The sequence below is a fragment of the Eurypyga helias genome, unplaced genomic scaffold (assembly GCF_000690775.1).
Source record: "Eurypyga helias isolate BGI_N326 unplaced genomic scaffold, ASM69077v1 scaffold7846, whole genome shotgun sequence".
Lineage (NCBI taxonomy): Eukaryota > Metazoa > Chordata > Aves > Eurypygiformes > Eurypygidae > Eurypyga > Eurypyga helias.
The window spans coordinates 9,491-28,953 of record NW_010255972.1 but is presented as its reverse complement, the minus strand read 5'-3'; the positions used below and the strand labels follow the sequence as shown (position 1 = coordinate 28,953).

The 19,463-nt window shown below is 41.9% G+C and overlaps 1 protein-coding gene across 1 annotated transcript; it reads right to left on the bottom strand.

Moving 5' to 3' along the window:
* Positions 1-5,552: 5,552 nt before the first annotated feature.
* Positions 5,553-15,831, bottom strand: BEND6 (BEN domain containing 6). Its single transcript, XM_010153502.1, has 6 exons — positions 15,712-15,831; positions 14,269-14,446; positions 12,259-12,476; positions 10,734-10,926; positions 8,754-8,892; positions 5,553-5,802 (listed from the first exon to the last, which is right to left on the bottom strand). Exons 1-6 carry the CDS (start codon positions 15,829-15,831, stop codon positions 5,553-5,555), a joined length of 1,098 nt encoding a protein of 365 aa, XP_010151804.1.
* Between the last annotated feature and the right edge of the window lie 3,632 nt (positions 15,832-19,463).

Genomic DNA, 19,463 nt, shown 5'->3' with positions numbered 1-19,463 from the left:
CCAGTCTCCCTTCACTGTAATGCTCGAGTGACGGGTGACATGCCACCACATCTCTGTGATCCCAACAAGATCACAAGATCGCAGCCCTGTCACTGTGCACAGATTTACCCAGCATGTTGGCTGCCTAGAAGAGGATTAGAATTTCTCCATCAAGGTGCCTTCTAGACATGGCCTTGCTTACACGCAAATGCTGGAGGTGACCCCGCTTAAGCCTGATCTTGTTGATTTTGTGTTTTGTTCCTGTCGCATCGCCCCATGCCCTTCGCTCTTCGACAATGTCCATCACTCTTTCATAGCGCTGCTGGTTACTCTCTCCCTCTCCCTTCATTCTTAGTTTAAAGCCCTCCTTATGCGGTCAGCCACGCTACTGGCAAAAATAGCTTTGCCCTGCTTAGTGAGGTAGATCTCATCTCTGTCAAGCAGACAGTGATCTGCCACCAGGGTCCCATGGTCATACAACTCAAAACTTGCCACCAACATGAGTAAGGCAACCTATTATTGACCTGTTAGTGCCCTTCTCGTTTCCCTTCACTGGCAGGATCAAGGAAACATCATGTGCTGGTTTCAGTTGGGACAGAGTTAATCTTCCTTACACAGCTAGTGTGAGGCTATGTTTTGGATGTGTGCTGAGAAGAATACTGATAACATACTAATGTTTTTAGTTGTTGCTAAGCAATGTTTATATCAACTCAAGGACATTTCCAGTTTCTGATCCTGCACCTGTGTTTCCAGCTCCTTCTTTACAAGAGGCTGTGAGGGGACACAGCCTGGACAGCTAACCCAAACTGGCCAAAGGGGTATTTCATGCCATCAAACATCATCCTTGGTATATAAGCTGGGACAGTTGGCCAGGAGGGGCAGTCGCTGCTCAGGGACTGGCTGGGTGTTGGTTGGCTGGTGGTGAGCAGGTGTATCTTTTTTTTTTCCTTCTCTTTTCCCTTTTTTTTCCACAGACATATAATTAGTGTTATTTTAATTAAATGTTATTATTATAAATAGTATTATTAGCATCATTATCTTATTTATTTTCAATCATTAAACTATCCTTATCTCAACCCACAAGTTCTCTTATCTTTTTCCTTTGATTCTCTCTCCCATCCCACTGGGGGAGGAGGGAGGTGAGTGAGCATCTGTGTGGTGCTTGTTTGCTGACGGAGGTTAAACCCCGACACATCGCTTGGGCCCTATGTTTTGTGTCTGTATAAAAGGAGCTGCTTGCACGCAACCAAAGCACTTCACTGGTGTGTGCTTACCGAATCCTGTATACACAGGAGAGAAAGAATTCGGGGTTGCATGTTAAAGTTTGATGCCTTGGGAGCTTTGTGAATGAGCAAATATCAGCAATGACATCTCACCTGGTATTTAATGTCAGCATTAATTTAGGTCACTTATTTTTCTTGTGAACACAGGTTTACTATCACTGATGTTAGTTTGAATGAAAAAATAGCTTTATGATAGTAGACATGCTGAGATACTAGTTATACATACCAGTTATATACTCATTAATAAATTTGTGCTACTTAATTCCTGTTGCTGGACCGTATAAACAACACTGATTTGAGCAGTTTTATTTCATTATTAAAATAATCAAAATCTGACTACCACTTGGAAAATTAAATTAAATTAAAAAAGTTAAATTAACAAATTAAATTGTTGCCACCTAAACATTCATACTTTGCACTTATAACTTAAATATGATAACAGAACGTTGATAGTAGCCATTCTGTTTGTAGCTTATATTTACACTTAATTCCTTTTGATTCTTGAGAATAGACAGTGTGAGGTGCAATAGTAACGAGTTACTGGAACAGCAAGGCAGCATTATTTTTGCAAACTCTGATACCCTCTGAAAATGACACTCATTTGAATACGAGTTTTTCAGCAGTAATTAATGTAAATGTTTACTCTTGCAATGAGCCATCCAAACTTCATTGTCATTTAAATAATGCAGTTAAAGAAAAATAAAAAGTAAGGGAATTGCCCTGCAATGTCAGCATTTCCATTGTGCTAACAAAACTCTGAATTCCAAAATCTGTGTATTTCAGCTAATTCTGGGGAAAGCACAGGCTTCCCAGTTTAGTTAGCTTAGGAAAGTTTTTATGCAGAGTTTGTTTCATAGAGAAAAAGAGGTAGCCTGGGGGACCTCTTGGCTGGTGGGCCACCTGCAAGGCACATTCACAGTCTAACTTGGTAAGAGTAGGCAATCCTTTTTTAAAAGCAGGCAGTAGATTGCCAAAAGTAGGAGCAGACAAACCTGGGAGAGTAGGGGGTACTCACGCTCTGCCCTTCGTTAGCTGAGAGCTCCAAGTCTCCAGTGAAGTCTGGGTATCACGTGGGTTGTGTAAGCTCTTTCTGAGCAGACTGTCTTTATAAACTCAGTAATGCTCTCTAGCAACTAATGCCACATGTTCAATATGTGACCTTAATTATTGTCTTTTATGGTATTTAAACGTATTTCAACATCCTTGTTTCTCTTCTAACTCCAAAGTGAGTGAAACTGCCTTTGCAACCACTGATTTCTGCGTATTGCTACTTGATATAGGAAATTTAGATGTCTGGTGGTTTGGGGCTTTTTTGACTCCTGTCTATAAGCCATAATAAAAGGGGACATGACATGAACTTGACATGCATTAAAAGCCCTGATTTATTCAATAGTATATTTTTTCAGTAAGTTTTTTATCCCATTCTTCATACATCTCAATATTCTTCCCTCCTTAGACAGCAAGTGTTCTTACTGAGCAGTTCATAATAAACAATGACCAGGTTCTATCCCATAGTAATCTTCAAATTCAATCTAAAATGCAGTAGTAGAAACAAATAATTTGAATGATTAGTTTTAGTATTGCTTGTCTGTTCAGAACTAAATGCTGTAGTCACATAGCTGTTTGTTTTTTCTGCAGCAGCCTTCTCCAGCTCTGAGTAGTGCAAACAATGTGTCCTCTGTCACTCGTACCAGAAGACTTCAACACTTCACGACACCACACATCTACACATCACCGATTAGTTTTGATTTTAGTGCAGGTTTTGGGAGAAGCAGCATTAGACTGTTCTGCTCTCCTATCCCTTTCTCTTCTGAAGTTTCTAATCTGTGATCATCTGGTCTTCAATTTTGGGTTCTCAGAGTTTGTCAGAGTCATTTTTGGAAAACCAGTTGTGTTTTCTCCCTTTTAGGTCATACTGCAAGGAGTATGGCTGTTCTGTTACCTGGGTAGTTGTGTAAATGCTATTTATCTTCTTTTATCCAGTGGGATAACATCATTCCTATACTTTAGGAGAGAGGAAGGAACTGGCTCTTTGCAGCTTGCTCCTTCTTTACCTTTTGGTAAAACAATGTCTCGCTCACTGTGTTGTTCTTTTTGTCCAGAACACCCATCTCTGTCCCTGGCCCATGTATGGGAGTAGGACCTTCACCCTACCATGAAAATCCTCTTTGTGGTGAGCTGCCAGCCCCACTGCTTTTCCTCTGACAACTTACCTGGTCAGCAGAATAGAAAGGCACATCGTCCAGCGTGATCTGCAGTGCTGCACCAGCGCCAGGGAGAGCAGCCGCTCGTGTTCGGCTCCGTGTACCTGCCCAAGTGCACCTCCCCAACAGCAAAGCAGCTGTGATGACGTAAAGGCTAGGGAGCCCTTGTAAGGTGGGCTAAGCCCCGCTCCAGCTAAGAATCACCAGCATTACAGAAGGTAGCTTCACAAGTTATCAAAGAAAAAGAGAAACAAATAAGCGAGCAAGAGAAGAAACCCCAACCTGACATGTTAAAAGCATACAAGAGAGGCTGATGAGGCCCAGAAAACAGTAAGTGACAATAAAACAGAACTAAGACTTAATAATGTTTCATTTTATTTGATAGAAAGTTGCTTGAAAAATATGATTACCTATATACATTCATCTATGCTGTACATACAATTACATATACAAAATGTACATAATAGCAAACACCCTTCTGTTCCGTTTTAGAGAGGGGTGTTAATAATGCAAGATAGAGCTTACATCACATTTCATATCTGCTTGCACCCTGACCTCGCCTACAAGGAATTGATAGACATGAGAGATGAAAAAGGCTAGCAGATCACTGAATTCACACCCCAGCCCACAGAAACGTCTTCTCCACAGTGCATTTTATTAGTGCATTGCTCTAGTGCAGTCAGGTTTGCAGCGCTTCCCTTCAGAAGTATTTTGCTGCTAACCTTTGAAGATACCTTCAGATTTTTTTCCCAGCATTCACTCTAATACTATTTCTAATTTATTTCTGTAACTCAGATCTCCTGAGTTAGAGAAATCCTCCTCAAATCAAGCTAAATTTCTTCAACTTTATGTTTGGATTTTTTTAATCTTGATTTCTTAGTTGCCTGTTTGCCACATATGAAATAGATTTAACTATTAGTACTCTCTGGTGTGGGAGAAGTACAGTCAAGCAAGAAAGCTATAATCCAAGTGTTCTCTCATTCCCATACGACTGGCACACTGTAAACCTGGAATCAGTCAGCAAGGAAAAAAACCATACCTTCCCTCCTCCTCCTCCTCAGGCAATTACAGGGTGTAAGGCTGCCCGCTGCTCCCTGGGACAAGTGGTGTCAGATCTCAAGAGGAACTGCCCAGTTCAGGAATTTTTCTGGTCCCAGTCCCATGAGGAATGCTTTACCTGCCCACCCTCTCTCTGAGCAAGAGGTAGCACACCAAAATCGAAACACAGGGAGTAGAGCCTGGCAACTCAACCCTTTACTAGTTCCTTCCAACAGACTGTCCTCTGTTTCCCAGCTGGAGGGATCAGGCACCTTTATCCTATGGACTTGATGTGCAGGAAAGAAGAGTGGGAGCTGCCAAACCAGCAGCAGAAGGCCTGTGAGAGAAGCCACAGCCTCCACAACCAAATAGGCTATCCTGGAGGACTCTTCCCTGAGCAAAGAGGGAACATGGCTTCTTTCACTGACTTGCCAACTTTTAGAGGTTAAAAATGAGCTGCTTTTTCCCACAGGCATCTTGAGAGCTGCAGTTTCATTGCCCTAAGGATGTTTTCTTCTTTTCAAGTTAACAGCACCCTTAAATTTTATTTCTTCCTCTCTGCTCATGTGGCCCTGTGCTCTGTAACTCCATGCTGGCCATGGTCTTCATTTCACTAGGAAATTTTTCTATTCCCTTTTCATACCTCTATATCTTTTTTGTATTAATATGCATTAGCTTTCTCTGATGGGTAAAGCGGTTTTCCATCAGCTGTCAAGGTGAAAGCAAGGGGATTGAAGTTCCTCTCATACATTCTTTCTAACTAAGGGGAACTCTACTTCTATTCTTCAGAACAAGTTTATATTTTTTGAATTACCGCATAACATGCATATATTTAATAATATCTTAAAGCCAAAGATATTAATATGCCTTCAATTTTTTCTAGGCTGTGGGATTTTCATTTGCTTGAGAAAATGGTTCTCAGGCTTCTATTCTGCTTGCAGTATCTCTGTCCACTGTCAGTAGGCCCATTTAGATCTTACTTCTTTTTTTATTCTATACTACTCCTTAATCTCCGCTGAGAATGTGAACTGGTATGAAATACCTCCTGTTAATCCTTGTGTGAATTCCTGAGATCCTGTCCGCAACCCTGGTTGGGAGAGGGCGCTGGTGAGCTTCTGGTGAGCTGAGACTCCACCTTCGAAGAAGTGGGCTTGAAACACTCCTGCTGAGCTTGCGGGGTGGGAGGTGGAGGAGACAGACGGCTGTCACTCTGCTGAATCTGTGCATTAGCAGCTGGTGAATCATCATCCTGCTGGTCCCCCGTACTGGGAGGAACAGCTGAAGAGATTTCTGAACCACTGTTGAGACAATTTATAAATAAGCTTCAGATACTAACATTAAATATGCAGTGACTACTGTTCTTAGTTTATTAGCAGCAGTTTGTTTATTAGCTGGTTAACTAGTTTTCTTGATTGACACAGTCCCCTTTTCCTTGTTCCACCTCAGTCTTAAAGATCAGAGATGGTGACCTGTCTGTCTCGTTGGATTTGACCGCAAACTCTTTCTCTTGAATTGTAATTGTATTCTGGGGAAAAGTGGAGGAGGTGGGCAAGAAGTAGGAGAGCAAGGGAGATCAAAACTGCAGTATCACCAGTTTTAAGTTACTAATTTGTGTGTAAGTTGTTACTAGAGGTACTGCACAATGGGATTTTCTCTTGTCCCCTCTCTGTACTTCATTGCTGGAAGGCGAACTGAAGGAGTAACAACGAAATCGTAAGCACTTTAAAATTCTCCCAATTTTCTTACAGAGAAAATGTGTGTCATCTTAGTTAAAGGAATCACCACTGGTATCTTGATTACTTCCAAGGTGCTTAATTGCTTTTACAGTGGGGAAATTCTGAGCAGATGTAAAATGAATCCATTATAAATGCAGTCTAATATGCATCCATTCAAAAGAAACTTGCAATATCTGGACTGGTTTCAGTGGATGTTGGACTGGATTTTACATAAGCACTAATCAATAACAGACAGAAAGACATTTTTAAGATACCAAGTTTAAATTGAAAGGTCTATAGGCAGTATGAAAAAAACACCCAGAATTGTTAAAGTGCTAGCTCAAGATGCTCCCATCAAAGCTTCAGGAACACTGCATACACAAGAAGACTCAGGAATTAGCAAGGTTTAGGGATTCATCTGATGAAGATTTAAAATATAAAATATTGAAGATTGAATACTTTCCAAGAAGACAGAGTCTGCGCTTTTATTTTTACCACCTGTGTCAAGGCCAAGGAAAAATACTACAGTGAATCAATGCACACTGTGTGTTACAAGTACAGAGGACCTTTGTTTTACAAAGCCCTCTCATCTCTAGAAGAAAAGCATTAACATAGTAAACTCTATTTTAGCCAGGCTGGTGCGTTTGTTTATTGTTTCCAGATGGGAAAACGTGTGTATGTGGATTCTTCCAAGAGTATTTCTCAAGTAGTAATTTACAGACCACTGGTGGTCCGCAGAGTACTGCCAGGTGGCTTAGAGAGCAATTTTAGTAGCAAAGCACTGCTATTTTTCAAACAATTATGTTATAACATAGCCCAATCTTGGGGTGCTTTTTTTCTTCTTGTTATGGAGTGTGTTATGGTTGCAAACAGGGATTTTAAAACATGCATGAGACAATTGAACTGGGAAGAAGTAAAATATTCAGGATGGAAGGTCTAAGTAAGGACAAACCTGTTCTCCCTGTGTCGTTGACTTTAATCTCTTATCCTGTTCCTTGTTAATCTCTTATCCTGTTCCGGAGAAGAGCCTGAGAGAGCTGGACTGTTTAGCCTCAAGAAGGCTCAAGCGGCTCTGATCTATGTGTATTAATATCTCCTGAGGGGGTGCAAAGAAGCTGGAGCCTCTTCTCAGTGGTGCCCCGGGGCAGAACAAACTGAAACATGGGAGGTGCTATCTCAACAGCGGGAAACACCTTTTCACTGTGAGGGTGACTGAGCACTGGCACAGTTTGCCCAGAGAGGTTGTGGAGTCCCCATCTCTGGAGATACCCACTGAAACCGTACATGGGTCTGAGCAACCTGATTTAGGTGACCCTGCTTTTGTCAGCAGGGGTTGGAATAGCCAACACACAGAGGTCTGTCCCAACCTCAACTATTCTGTGATATGTACATTTGGTGTATGTGGAAACAGTACTGTGCAAACAGCTGACTTCACCAATGACATGGATCACAGAATGGTTTGGGTTGGAAGGGACCTTAAAGACCATCTAGTTCCAACCCCTCTGCCATGGGCAGGGACACCTTCCACTAGACCAGGTTGCTCAAAGCCTCATCCAGCCTGGCCTTGAACACTTCCAGGGATGGGGCATCCACAACATCTCTGGGCAACCTGTTCCAGTGCCTCACCACCCTCTCTGTGAAGAACTTCTTCCTGATATCTAATCTAAACATCCCTGCTTTCAATTTAAACCCGTTCCCCCTTGTCCTGTCACTACAGGCCCTTGTAAAAAGGCCCCCCCAGCTTCCTTGAAGCCCCTTCAGGTGCTGGAAGGCTGCAATAAGGTCTCCCCGGAGCCTTCTCTTCTCCAGGCTGAACAAGCCCAGTTCTCTCAGCCTGTCCCCATAGCAGAGGTGCTCCAGCCCCCTGAGCATCTTCATGGCCTCCTCTGGACTCACTCCAACTGGTTGAGATCATTCTTATGTTGAGGATCCCAGAGCTGGACACAGTACTCCAATACTGAGTTCAGCAATTTTAGACTAGTCTTGTTCACAAGGTAAGAACGCTCATAGTATGCAAGATGTTATTTGATAATTCCTCTGTCCCAATAATTTAGACTTCTGGTGGTAAAAGATTGCTAATTTATCTCTCCTATGGTACTTTTATCAGTAGGTAAGGAAGAGGTGTGATTTATCTTATCTTTACTTGCAGGCTAAGTGAGGCACAACAGGTGACATGAAAAGGGAATTGACTGGTCTCTGGAGAGCTTACTGAGAATAAGAAAAGTAAATAATGCCAAATCGAAACCAGACATATTGATCAAACTAACTCCATGTGTATTCTTTTCCTGCAACTTAATAGCCTTGTGCTGCTTTGTCTGGAATTAACAACTTGCTTTGTGCTGTAATGTTAAGCTGGACTGTTTCTGTATTACATACGTTTTGTACAAGGTTACAAAAACATTTACTTACTTGCTAATGCTTATACGAACACATATCTTCCTAATAATTTTAAGGCTGGTTATAGATTTTGTTACCACAGGAAATATATGGAACTACACAGTGCAGGCTACAATTTATTTTTTTTTAAGACTTACCAAAAGCTATGCTTCTGAAAAGCACCTGAGTTAAGATCTTTGCTTAAAATTGGCTTCTTGGTGCAATTGTTCAGTTTTTGTCCCATCATTCGCCTAATTAAAGCATCATCTGTGTTTGGAAACAACTGTTTTGTGATTCCTGCAAAATAAAGAGATGATACATCTCAGTCCTCCAAATCAGGGAAACAACAGATGTGTGATCTAAAATGCATTTCTTGGACCTCTGAAATTTCCAGCTACTTCAGCTTCAGCTCTAGTTACTTTTCTGTCTACACACACTACTTCATAGGGTTTGCACGTGCAAGCTCTCGGTTTTCTCTGTGCCTTCCATAATGCTGTGCCTACTCTTGGCAGGCTCACAGAGAACTCCAGGGACACAAGGCCTTCCTGTAGTGATTTGTGTTTGCCCATCCTCTCCCCCTTTGCTCTGTTCTTGATCAAAGAGTCCTTTTCCTATCCTTGTCAGTCCTCATGCTTCTGAATCTTACAGTTTTTGTTCATTAATTCTTATCTGATGTCTCCTTCCTTAAAAATTCCCTTCTGTTTTGCCTGGCTAATGGATTTGAATGCAATACTGACAGGACTCAACATCAGGAATGCAATTCCTACAACCCTCTTCATCAGCTTCCCTTGATTTTTGCCCCCTTTAATTTCATTTTAAAATCTTAGTTTCCATCTTCTTTAAATAATTTGATCTACTAACTCATTTTCTATAGTCCTAGAACTCCCAGGGTTACTTCTCATTGTAATTTTTCTCTTCCGTAATGCTGACACTTTTCCATTTGAATTCAGGAGTGTTCTCATTTCCCTTAAAAGACTTCTCTGACTTCTCCATAGGCTCCCTTTCCACTGAATTCTCTGCAGCATGCTGTATTCTATGTTCTGACTGTCTTCTCTGCTTCTCTTTTCAGTTTTGCCCAGACTCTTCCCCAGAATCCACCTTTAGAAAGGTCACCAGGAGCTCTTAGAATCATAGAATCATTTAGGTAGGAAAAGACCATTAAGATCATCGAATCCAACCTTCTCCTCATCCCATTAAATCTTTTAAATTTTTTTCATACATCATTCTGAAATTGTTTCATCTTACCGCCCTTAAATATATTTTCACCGTTTTACACACTCCTTTCCATTTACTTCAGGCCTTTTTCTCTAGCTAGGTTTCTAAGGAAAAGATGTTTCTGCAACTGAAAGCTTTGGAAACTGCTGGCCAACTTCAACAAAACCAGTACAGCTTTGTTTTCAAGGTGCAGGAACTGCAGCTCAGATGGGAAGGGAACTGAAAGAACTGGGGAAGTCCAAGGGAATGGCAGTGGGGGAGGGATCCTAGTACCAGAATTTAGGCTTTGGTGTTCAAGTAGTAAGTTATAGCTGTGAATCCGATAAAAATCAGGCTTCATGTGCTCACAAAATACCATGTTCTTTAAAATGGCTATTCCCTCTGAAATGATTCTTTTTTCTATGCACCAAACATTTTCTGCCTTAAACCGCAGTATGAAACAGATTTTGTTGGGTCCTGTGATCCTTATTCCTGTCTTCCACACTTACTGTCTCCTTTTGTCTCCAGCGCTATTGAAAATGTCAGAATTCATAACATTCACTAACTTCAGAATTGAGCAGATACAATTTTAAATTTGAGCCAATATGTCCTCTCTTTGCCCTCCCTTATCCATTATCATCATGCTCCAGGTTTGACTGTTGTAGATTAACCTTTTGAAGGCTAAAAAAAAAAAATGGACAGCACCACTGTGCCTGAGCAGCCACTTAAAGAAACCCCACAAAACTCACACAATAGAAATACTACTGCTTTGCATTTCTGACAGTATTTGTAACAGATGGTTTACAAAAAGTACGTAGCCGAAGAAGGAAATCTGAAACAGCACATCCCTTGAGCAGACCAGCTGTTAAGCATTACAGCCCCTCCCTCAGAGACAGCCCTCTGTCACGTCAGTGCCACATCGAGTAATGTTAACAAGTCATCACCTATGATTTCCTGAACTTCATTCTGATTCATGGCTGGTTTTGCCGCTTTATCCTTTGAAGAGGAGGACTTTGCACCTGTCAGGCTGTGTGTAGCCATGTATTCGTGTGTATAAAGTGCTTGCATCAAGTCATTTATAAACTTTTGAGGTTTGCTCTTGTTACAAAGTGCAATCTGCCACTTTTCGATCTTGAACTGGAAAACAAAATTGGTCAAAGGCATAACTATTGCAGTTCTCTAGAAATATTATATAGTATTACTTCTGAAATATCTTTTCAATTTTCTTCCTCTTAAGCCAGAATTTCCAAAGCCATCTCTGCAAACTGCGTGTTTGAGATCAGCACTCAACTTGCACTTCCACTCCCTGTCTGGGACTATACACGCAGGTTGATTTTTTTTGCAGAAGCGACCGTGGGGCAGACTAAGGACCCTATCCATCCTAGCAAACACTTCACCCAGCGATCCTTATTACTCACTAGTGGAAACACGACGTGTCCAGACCTATCCAATTCCTTCTGCTTGTACTCCATGCAGGCTGGCTGTGGCCCAGTTCTGGCATGGGTTCTGTACAGCCTTGGGAGCGTGGCACCATGCCCAAGCTAATATTCCTGCCTCCGAGCAGACACGCCCAAAGAACTGTGACATCTGGCCCTGGGCTTTGGGAGCAACTTCTGCACACAGCCTAAGTATTTGAACTCCCCCAACAGGCAATTTTGAGCCACCTCCATTAGGTGAGGCTAGGTTGCTTAGAAAATTAGGTCTTTTTATTTCTTTGGAGATGTTAAGTCAATTTTTCTGTATTGCAATATTTAGTCAAACATCATACCTTGATAATTTGTAATAAATTTATTTAGTTTTTAGGACCCCATGACAACACCGGAGAATGATTTCCATGACTGACATGACTCAGTGCATAAGAATGTTTATGTAAACTGCAAATGCACAAGCAGAATTATTCTTTTAGTTATTCTTTGGGTTTGGTCTCTGTATTTTTCATGTACGGCCTCTGTGCCTGAGATTTCTCCATTATGCTCTGTTATAATTACAGAGAATAGGGGAACATCTTTACTCAGAATCTGTATTTATGTCATTTCTATTTAACTGCTGGCCAGTGTCTGGAACAAGAGCAGAAATGTACCACTCTCCATTTATTTATTTATTAACAGGTTAAACAGACTGCTGGTGTTTTCCTTAGGTTATCTCTGAAACACTACCATTCCCCTTTAGCATCCAAAACATTAGGCTGGAAGTTATCCCTAAATCTCAGCATTTTCTTCACACATCCTCATTCTGCCCTTCGCCACCGATACCAAAGTGAGTTTGAGAGTGCACCAGCACACTGAATGGAGTCTCGTGTTTCTCAGGCAGAGAGCATTCTGCACAAAAGGAGCTCATTAGCCACATCATCAACTGAACGACGATAAAATGATTTTTACTGACACTTTTTTATATTTGTTATACTGTAACAGTAAAGTTTATACAGTATGAAGTTTTAATTGTTATGCCTGAAATTCCCTTTTAACTGACCTGTTTTTCAGCCTGTTGCTCCTCATCTTCCACATTCAGTGTTATTGGTGAGGTGGAGTTACTGTGCACAGCTGCATATGAATCTGCTAACGAGTTGTTAGCTGCTTTCCAAACGGCATGCGAATGCAGACTGGCCGTAGATGATGTCACTCCCCCTTTCAGCAGCGCTTCAGCCATCCCTACCAGTTCCTCAAAATGGGTGACTGCCTGTGGCAACACTGGAATCAAATGGAAAGCGATGGGTAAAGGTAATTGAAGCTTTCTGACTCCAGTTACATAAGGATGTATATTCCTGTAATTAGATTCCCACTGTACTGCAGAAGAGTCCACGCAGTCAGCAAAAATGCTTTAGCAGACTATTTTTTTCTCTATTCTCTCAAAGTTTTTCCTGCCATTCTGTTGTCCCACCCATGAAGATGTGACCTCTGTTTTTAGAACAGGATACGTCAGTTCTCTGCAAGGCTAAGAGGAACTGTTAGTTTACACCCATCATGGTACTGAGCTGGTTATTTCCTTTTTCTTTTTGCTATCTCAAAATCTCTGCAAGTCTGTAAAGCTATTGAATATGGGCTAAGTAATGTTATGTCTGATATTTTTCTCTTCTTCAAAGATGTTACATAGACTGCATAAACCTTTTTCCTTCTTTTTTAATCTGTAGAGAATATCTTCTAGGGGCCCTTTTCCAATTAATATTTATTTTCAAATAAAAGTTTTTATTGTCTGTTAAGAAAAATCAATTTATCAGAGCAAAAAGGATGCAAGGGCTGAAGAAACAGCAACATGCAGAATCACTGAATTATTAAAAAATATTGTTGAAGACCAGTAGAAGTGCCTAAGATGTAACGCAAATGGACCTAAATGGGTAAAAAAAGAAGTTGTTGGACACTAACAGGATGTTTAAAAATAATATTCATAAAAGTGGATATGAATGATTCAAACCAGGATGAATAACATACAAAACAGAATCAAGTGGGCAATGAAATCGATAAGCACTTGCAAATTCATATGACAATAGAAAGAGAGATACCAGTCTGTCTGGGGATGGTATGACATAGCTGGCAAGAAGTAGCAAATCCCCTTTACAACTTATTTATTTACTAATGCTTTGAAATTTTGGATTCAGCCTTGGCTGCCTCAGACTAAAGGACAAGTAAGAGGAGCTTCAGAGATGATCACTGTGTGACAAAGGCTTGATTTATAAAAGAACAAAATGGTTCATCTCTGGGAAAGGACTAAATTTGTTGTACCTGGAAGTGACTCAGTTTATCAATAATGAGGAATTGCTAAAGTAACCAGACATGAAATCATTCCAGAATAAAGAAAAATTTCAGTAGAGCAGGAATAATAAGAAGAATTAATAATAAGAAAAATTAATCTTAATAAATAACATTAGCAGGACTGGTCAGTAGAGTGTTTGAGCTTAGCCAATGGTTATACAGGGCATACAGAAAGGTTCTCTTGGGAATGACAGACAGGATTTAGACAGATTTTTCCATCTGTAGCTCTACGATTGCATGGCCTCTGTGTAAGAGGTTTTTTTCTAAGTGCTGCTGGAATTTAATGTTGCCAGGTATCAAAGACTTTGATGCTTATGGTAAGGCCTTGATCGTGTCAGGTGCTTGAGCATCTATAATTCCCATCCAAATAGCCTCTAATAAATCAAGTTTTTCACAGAATCACAGAATCACAGAATGGTTTGGGTTGGAAGGAACCTTAAAGACCATCCAGTTCCAACCCCCCTGCCATGGGCAGGGACACCTTCCACTAGACCAGGTTGCTCAAAGCCACATCCAGCCTGGCCTTGAACACTTCCAGGGATGGGGCATCCACAGCTTCTCTGGGCAACCTGTTCCCAGTGCCTCACCACCCTCTCCAGGAAGAACTTGTTCCTGATATCCAATCTAAACCACCCCACTTTCAATTTAAACCCATTCCCCCTTGTCCTGTCACAACAGGCCCTTCACGACCTTCAGCCTTTCCTCTTCAACAAAATAATTCCCCTGACTTTACCTTGAAGCATCACCAGGGACTGCCTTAAGCGACAGTTTTCTCTCATGGTGTCTGTCAGCTTCCTCTTGAGACTTTTTATTTTGGCACACAGTTCTACCTTGGATAGTTGAAATAACGGCTCTTCATCATCACTGCTGCTTTCACTGTACAGAAAGTGGCTTCCTGAATATGTTTCTTTCTGGGAAAAAAAAGAAAACTCCAAAATGTGCTACCACAAAAATCCAAAACGTGCAACAATAACGTAAAATTTAAGAATTAAAACCAACCTTAAAATATCAGGCTAAATCAGAATATTCTCTTTGTACACAGACTGTATAAACAGACTCAGTGCATTTTAATAATAGCTGTTACTCAACACAGATCATAGAATCATAGAATTACGGAATGGTTTGGGTTGGAAAGGACCTTAAAGACCATCTAGTTCCAACCCCCCTGTCATGGGCAGGGACACCTTCCACTAGACCAGGTTGCTCAAAGCCACATCCAGCCTGGCCTTGAACACTTCCAGGGATGGGGCATCCACAGCTTCTCTGGGCAACCTGTTCCAGTGCCACACCACCCATTGTTCCATGAACAACTTCTTCCTGATATCTAATCTAAACCTCCCCGCTTTCAATTCAGATATTACCCTTTGTATTAAAATTCAAATGAAATGTCAGGCAATAAATAACCATTAGGTACTTCTCTCTTTGTTCTCCACCAATTTTCTAAGCTAGTGTCTTTCAGAACTGTTAACTTCACTACAACAAGAGTCTTATTCCCCTCCAAACACATACGTTTCAGTTTGCTTTTGGTTAATACATTAAAATTGTCGCAGATGAGATGTTTACCTGTTTGTTAATTAAAGATGTTTCAAGTTGACTCAGGATGTTGGCAGGAGCAGATGCCTGTAAGGATTTCCTTCTTTTGATATGCTTCATCATCCTCCCCTGTAAACCAGAGCATAACAGCACCTTTGCATTCCTACAGAGCCTTTCATTACAGTATCTCACGGAATACCAGAAACCTTTATTCACTGAGCACTTGACATTCTTGGTTAGCATTTTTGAAAAATATGTTTCTGTTTGTTACGATGGAGGTTTTCTTTCCCCACATTCAGTCACTGGAGATCTTGGCACAACGCAAGACTTGGAAAACCCGGTCCCCTCCCTCCCTTCCTTACACAGTTGTCACATTTCTGTCTTACAGAAGAAAATGTAGTGGAGCTACAGAGCACCCAAGTCTTGAGTAACACCTCTCTCTTTAAAAAACAAAGGATAAAATCTATTGGCCTAATTTATTACTCTGACAAGTTATGGTGCTGAGGTATCATGTGAAATTTGCCTGTATTCCTACCTCTACTGTAAGTATTTTCTGTATTATATGGTGAAGAATCAATAGTCACAGTCTATTTCATTCCATTACGGGCCTACCCGTATCAGGCACATCAAGACAGAAACTCACCTGTTCTTTATCCAGGTCACTGTCTTCGCTCTCTGAGAACATCATTTCTATCCTCTTCCTCTTGCCTTTTCCAAGGACTTGTATTTTTGTAATTTCATCCGCTTGTAGTATCTTTTGCATCATTTCCACCAGCTCTTGGGGGTCATCTGAAATGATGTAGAAAAACAGGCCAAAGCACAGAAAATCAGATAGCAACACCTTACAACTACATTAAAATTTCGTATCAGCCAAATGCTCTGGAACTGTACTCACCACTCATGTACACAACTTTCACCAGGTGCTTTTCTGTCTTCCTTTCCCCCACAGGCCAGTTTACTAGCACATGCTCATTTGGTTTCAGAAGTCTTTCTAGTTCATCACCATCACTGGGAAGGTCCTGTATCCATGAAGTTTCTCCGATTTGCAGTGAGTTATCATTTACAAAATCAAACAGTGTGAATTTTTTCATCGTTCTGTGGTTTTCTTTTCACACAGACACTGCCTGCAGGATGTCATCGAAGAAACAGCTGTTACCGTGTCATGTCACAGGAATGTTACAATAATGTTTTAAAAAGCCCCGAACAACCCTCCTATTCCTGGATTTTGGTAATTCCCTTGTATGAAAATATCCTGGGTAAGGAAGTGAAAACTAGCCAAGCAGCATGTTACATCTCCCCTGAAAGATGGGAGATGGTCTGTTCAGTACAAGTACATCAGACAGTTGCCTCCAAAACTACACACAGAGAAGAGCTTCCACTCACAAGAGCCCTCGCTTCCGTATTACTACCATTCCTAAGCTATCTTCTGCCCAGGATCGCTATTACTACTATGTTTGCCCCAACAAGTTTTCACTCCAGCCTCTGACTAAAGAATACCGGTGGGATAACTTTCACTAGGAAGAGAGAAGGCACTAGCTCTCCATGCTATTAAGAGGGGTGTATGACTTCCAGGGCTATATGAATCATCTCATGGGCAGCAAGATGTACAATCACAGCCATGAAAAATCAACCTTGGACAACTGACTGGATGAGGCATGACACATTCAGCCAGTGGAAAACATGATGTACAAAAGAAATGACAGGCTGAGGACTGGAAGGGAGCTGGGCTGATTCGTGAAGAATAACAGCAACAAGGAGAACCCAGACCCAAATACACAGCCAAACCCTTTGATTACATAAAATAGTATTTTTAAAGCAAAGGAACATTTCTAGACTTTTTAAAGCACTGAGGTTCCACACTGGGAGAAGGGAACAAGCCATACTTTGTGCTTTATTTTTCTAATTAAACTGATATGCCTTCCGTGAAAGTGTGAAATGCAATGTACATTATTAAACTCTACTGGAAATGTAATTGGGTCATTTATGCAGTTCCACTATACTCAGAGAAGATATTTTTGACTTTAAAATTATTAAATCAGATAAAACCAATAAATAGAAAATCTGATTTTGTCAAACCTGGTCTTTCCAACAAACGTATGATTCAGCCTGTCAGTTCATAGAGGTGAAGTAATCTTACAGAGCTGCAAACTCATGAAACCCCAGATGTGACAGCACGATTTGCGACCTACTTGGCCTCAATCAGTCAGAAACAAATCTAGTGCCTCATCTAGATGCTGTCAGAAAGGTAACTCAAAGCTAGGCAAGGAGAATTACGTGGGGCTATTATGCCAAAGTGAGAAAATCCGGCTGCAGTGCTCTGCGAAACGATGTCAGTTCGTTCGCAGAAGCCCAGCTCACCACTACTCACCATGTCTCTGCTATGCCTCACAAGAACTGGGTTTTTACACAGGGGTGAACTTGCTAAATTGCAGAAGACAGCTACGCTCTCATCAACATGTTTACTGATACAACGGGGCAAGCGGCGTAAGAAATCGCCATTGAAAAGACATATTAAATCATGCTTTTGTGCAGAATGTGTTGAGTGTGATAGCAATAGGTTTATTAAGTACGGCCCTGCTGAAGAAAGGAGACTCTGCTTGCAAGAATTCACATTAATTTTCTTTAAAGCAAGTTATAAAGACCAGGAAACATCCATCCCATGTAAATTCTGGAGAGGAAGCAGTCTGAATATCTATGCCGGGCATGAACCACTGGAGGCCTCATCCTGCCACCGACCCATGCTGTGCGGATCCTTGTACCACAGACAAGGGTCATTCAAATTAATAAACATATAGGCAAAGCAGAAGCCAGAGGAAGAAAAGTTTCAGCACTGACCTCACAAGGGATAGGTGAGGTCCAAAACGAAATGGCATGTTGTCAGGGTTTAGGCCCGGACAGCAAGCAAACACCACACAGCCGCTCGCTCACCTCCCCCTCCCTCCCCCAGTAGGAGGGGGGCAAGATTTGGAGGAAAAAGATGAAGAGAACTTGTGGGTTGAGATGAGAATAGTTTAATAATTGAAAGTAAGTGAAATAATTATACTACTGATACGTAATTAAAATACCACTACTGATAATAATATGTAATTAAAAAAAAAAGAAAAAATGAAGGCAGACAAACCGACAGAACTGCTCACCCCTGGCCAACTGACGCTCAACCGGCAGTGATTGCCCCTCCCAGCCAACTCCCCCAGCTCATATACCGAGCACAACGTTTGATGGCACAAAATGTCCCTTTGGTCAGTTTGGGTCAGCTGTCTGGGCTGTGTCCCCTCCCAGCTCCTTGCAGAAGCAGCAGCTGGGAAGGCAGGAGCAAGAGCAGAAACTGAGAAAGCCCTTGACTTGGTACAAACATTGCTCAGCAACAACAAAACCCACCAGTGCTATCAATATTCTTCTCAGCACACATCCAAAGCATAGTCTTGCACAAATCCAAAACACAGTCTCACACTAGCTACTGTGAAGAAAATTAACTCTATCCCAACCAAAACCAGCAGACGTTTGCCCCAGCAAGAGCTTACCAGATGTAAACCAGCCGGTGTACGCAATCACGCTGGGCATCAGTGTACCTCCTCCTTTCTCAAACTGCTTCCGAGCATACACCCCAAGCCAGCTTAACATTCCTCATCCGGCAAAAAGACGTTAACTTCTACCTCTGATCAACCCAGCACAGCAATCTTCATCACTCAGTTCGATTTGCAAATGAAGTCCCTCGAGCTTTCCCATCCTGGGCCCTTGACAGTCGCGAGCTACCTCGCTGCCCCCCTCAAAGCCCACCCAAGCTCGGCAGAATGGAGCGCGGCGAGAGCTGCCACTGTGCTGACTAACAGCTGATGGACTGACTTCTCTTTTTTTGTAACGTTTCCCTGTAGTCTTCTAACAGTTCCTGTGTTGTCTCTCATTTGGTATGGAGACAAATACTCTCCGAGCCACGGGACACACGTGTGGCCAGTGCTCGTGTCAGGTTAGCAAGCCAGCCCAGGGTTCCCAGCGCTGAACGCCCAGGCTGTTCCCGGCCCCTTCGCCCCGGCACTGGGGCTACGCACACACGCGCTGCGCTGACCGAGCACACCGGTACCAAGTCCAACAGCTTTTGGAAGGGATCAGACTTGTGTACCTGTTACACAGCTTGATGAAGTCAACGGGCGTACGGACTTCGGGATGTTCGCAGCCCACAACAGCAGCCTGGTGCCACTGGCAGACACTGTGAAGGCCATGGCCAGTAACATCCCTCGCGGTTGTTACACCAGATGAGCTCCTGGATCCGTGAAAATCCATCCCACCACCCAAAGCTCGGGACAGTTTTCACCGTGGTCATGGCAGGTCTCGGAGCTCAGCAACCTGTCTACATTATCTGTGAAGCTCTTTTGAGCTGTGCAGATTCTTGCCTGTGGT

Bases quoted from the DNA above. Each gene is read 5' to 3' on its own strand.
- BEND6 (XM_010153502.1), bottom strand. From the start codon at position 15,831: ATGCAAAAGATACTACAAGCGGATGAAATTACAAAAATACAAGTCCTT. The intron at 14,447-15,711 runs GTGAGTTTCTGT...TTTTTTTCCCAG, and splicing joins GTGACCTGGATAAAGAACAG to AAAGAAACATATTCAGGAAG. The intron at 5,803-8,753 runs GTAAGTCTTAAA...TTGTCTCAACAG, and splicing joins TTTCAGAAGCATAGCTTTTG to TGGTTCAGAAATCTCTTCAG.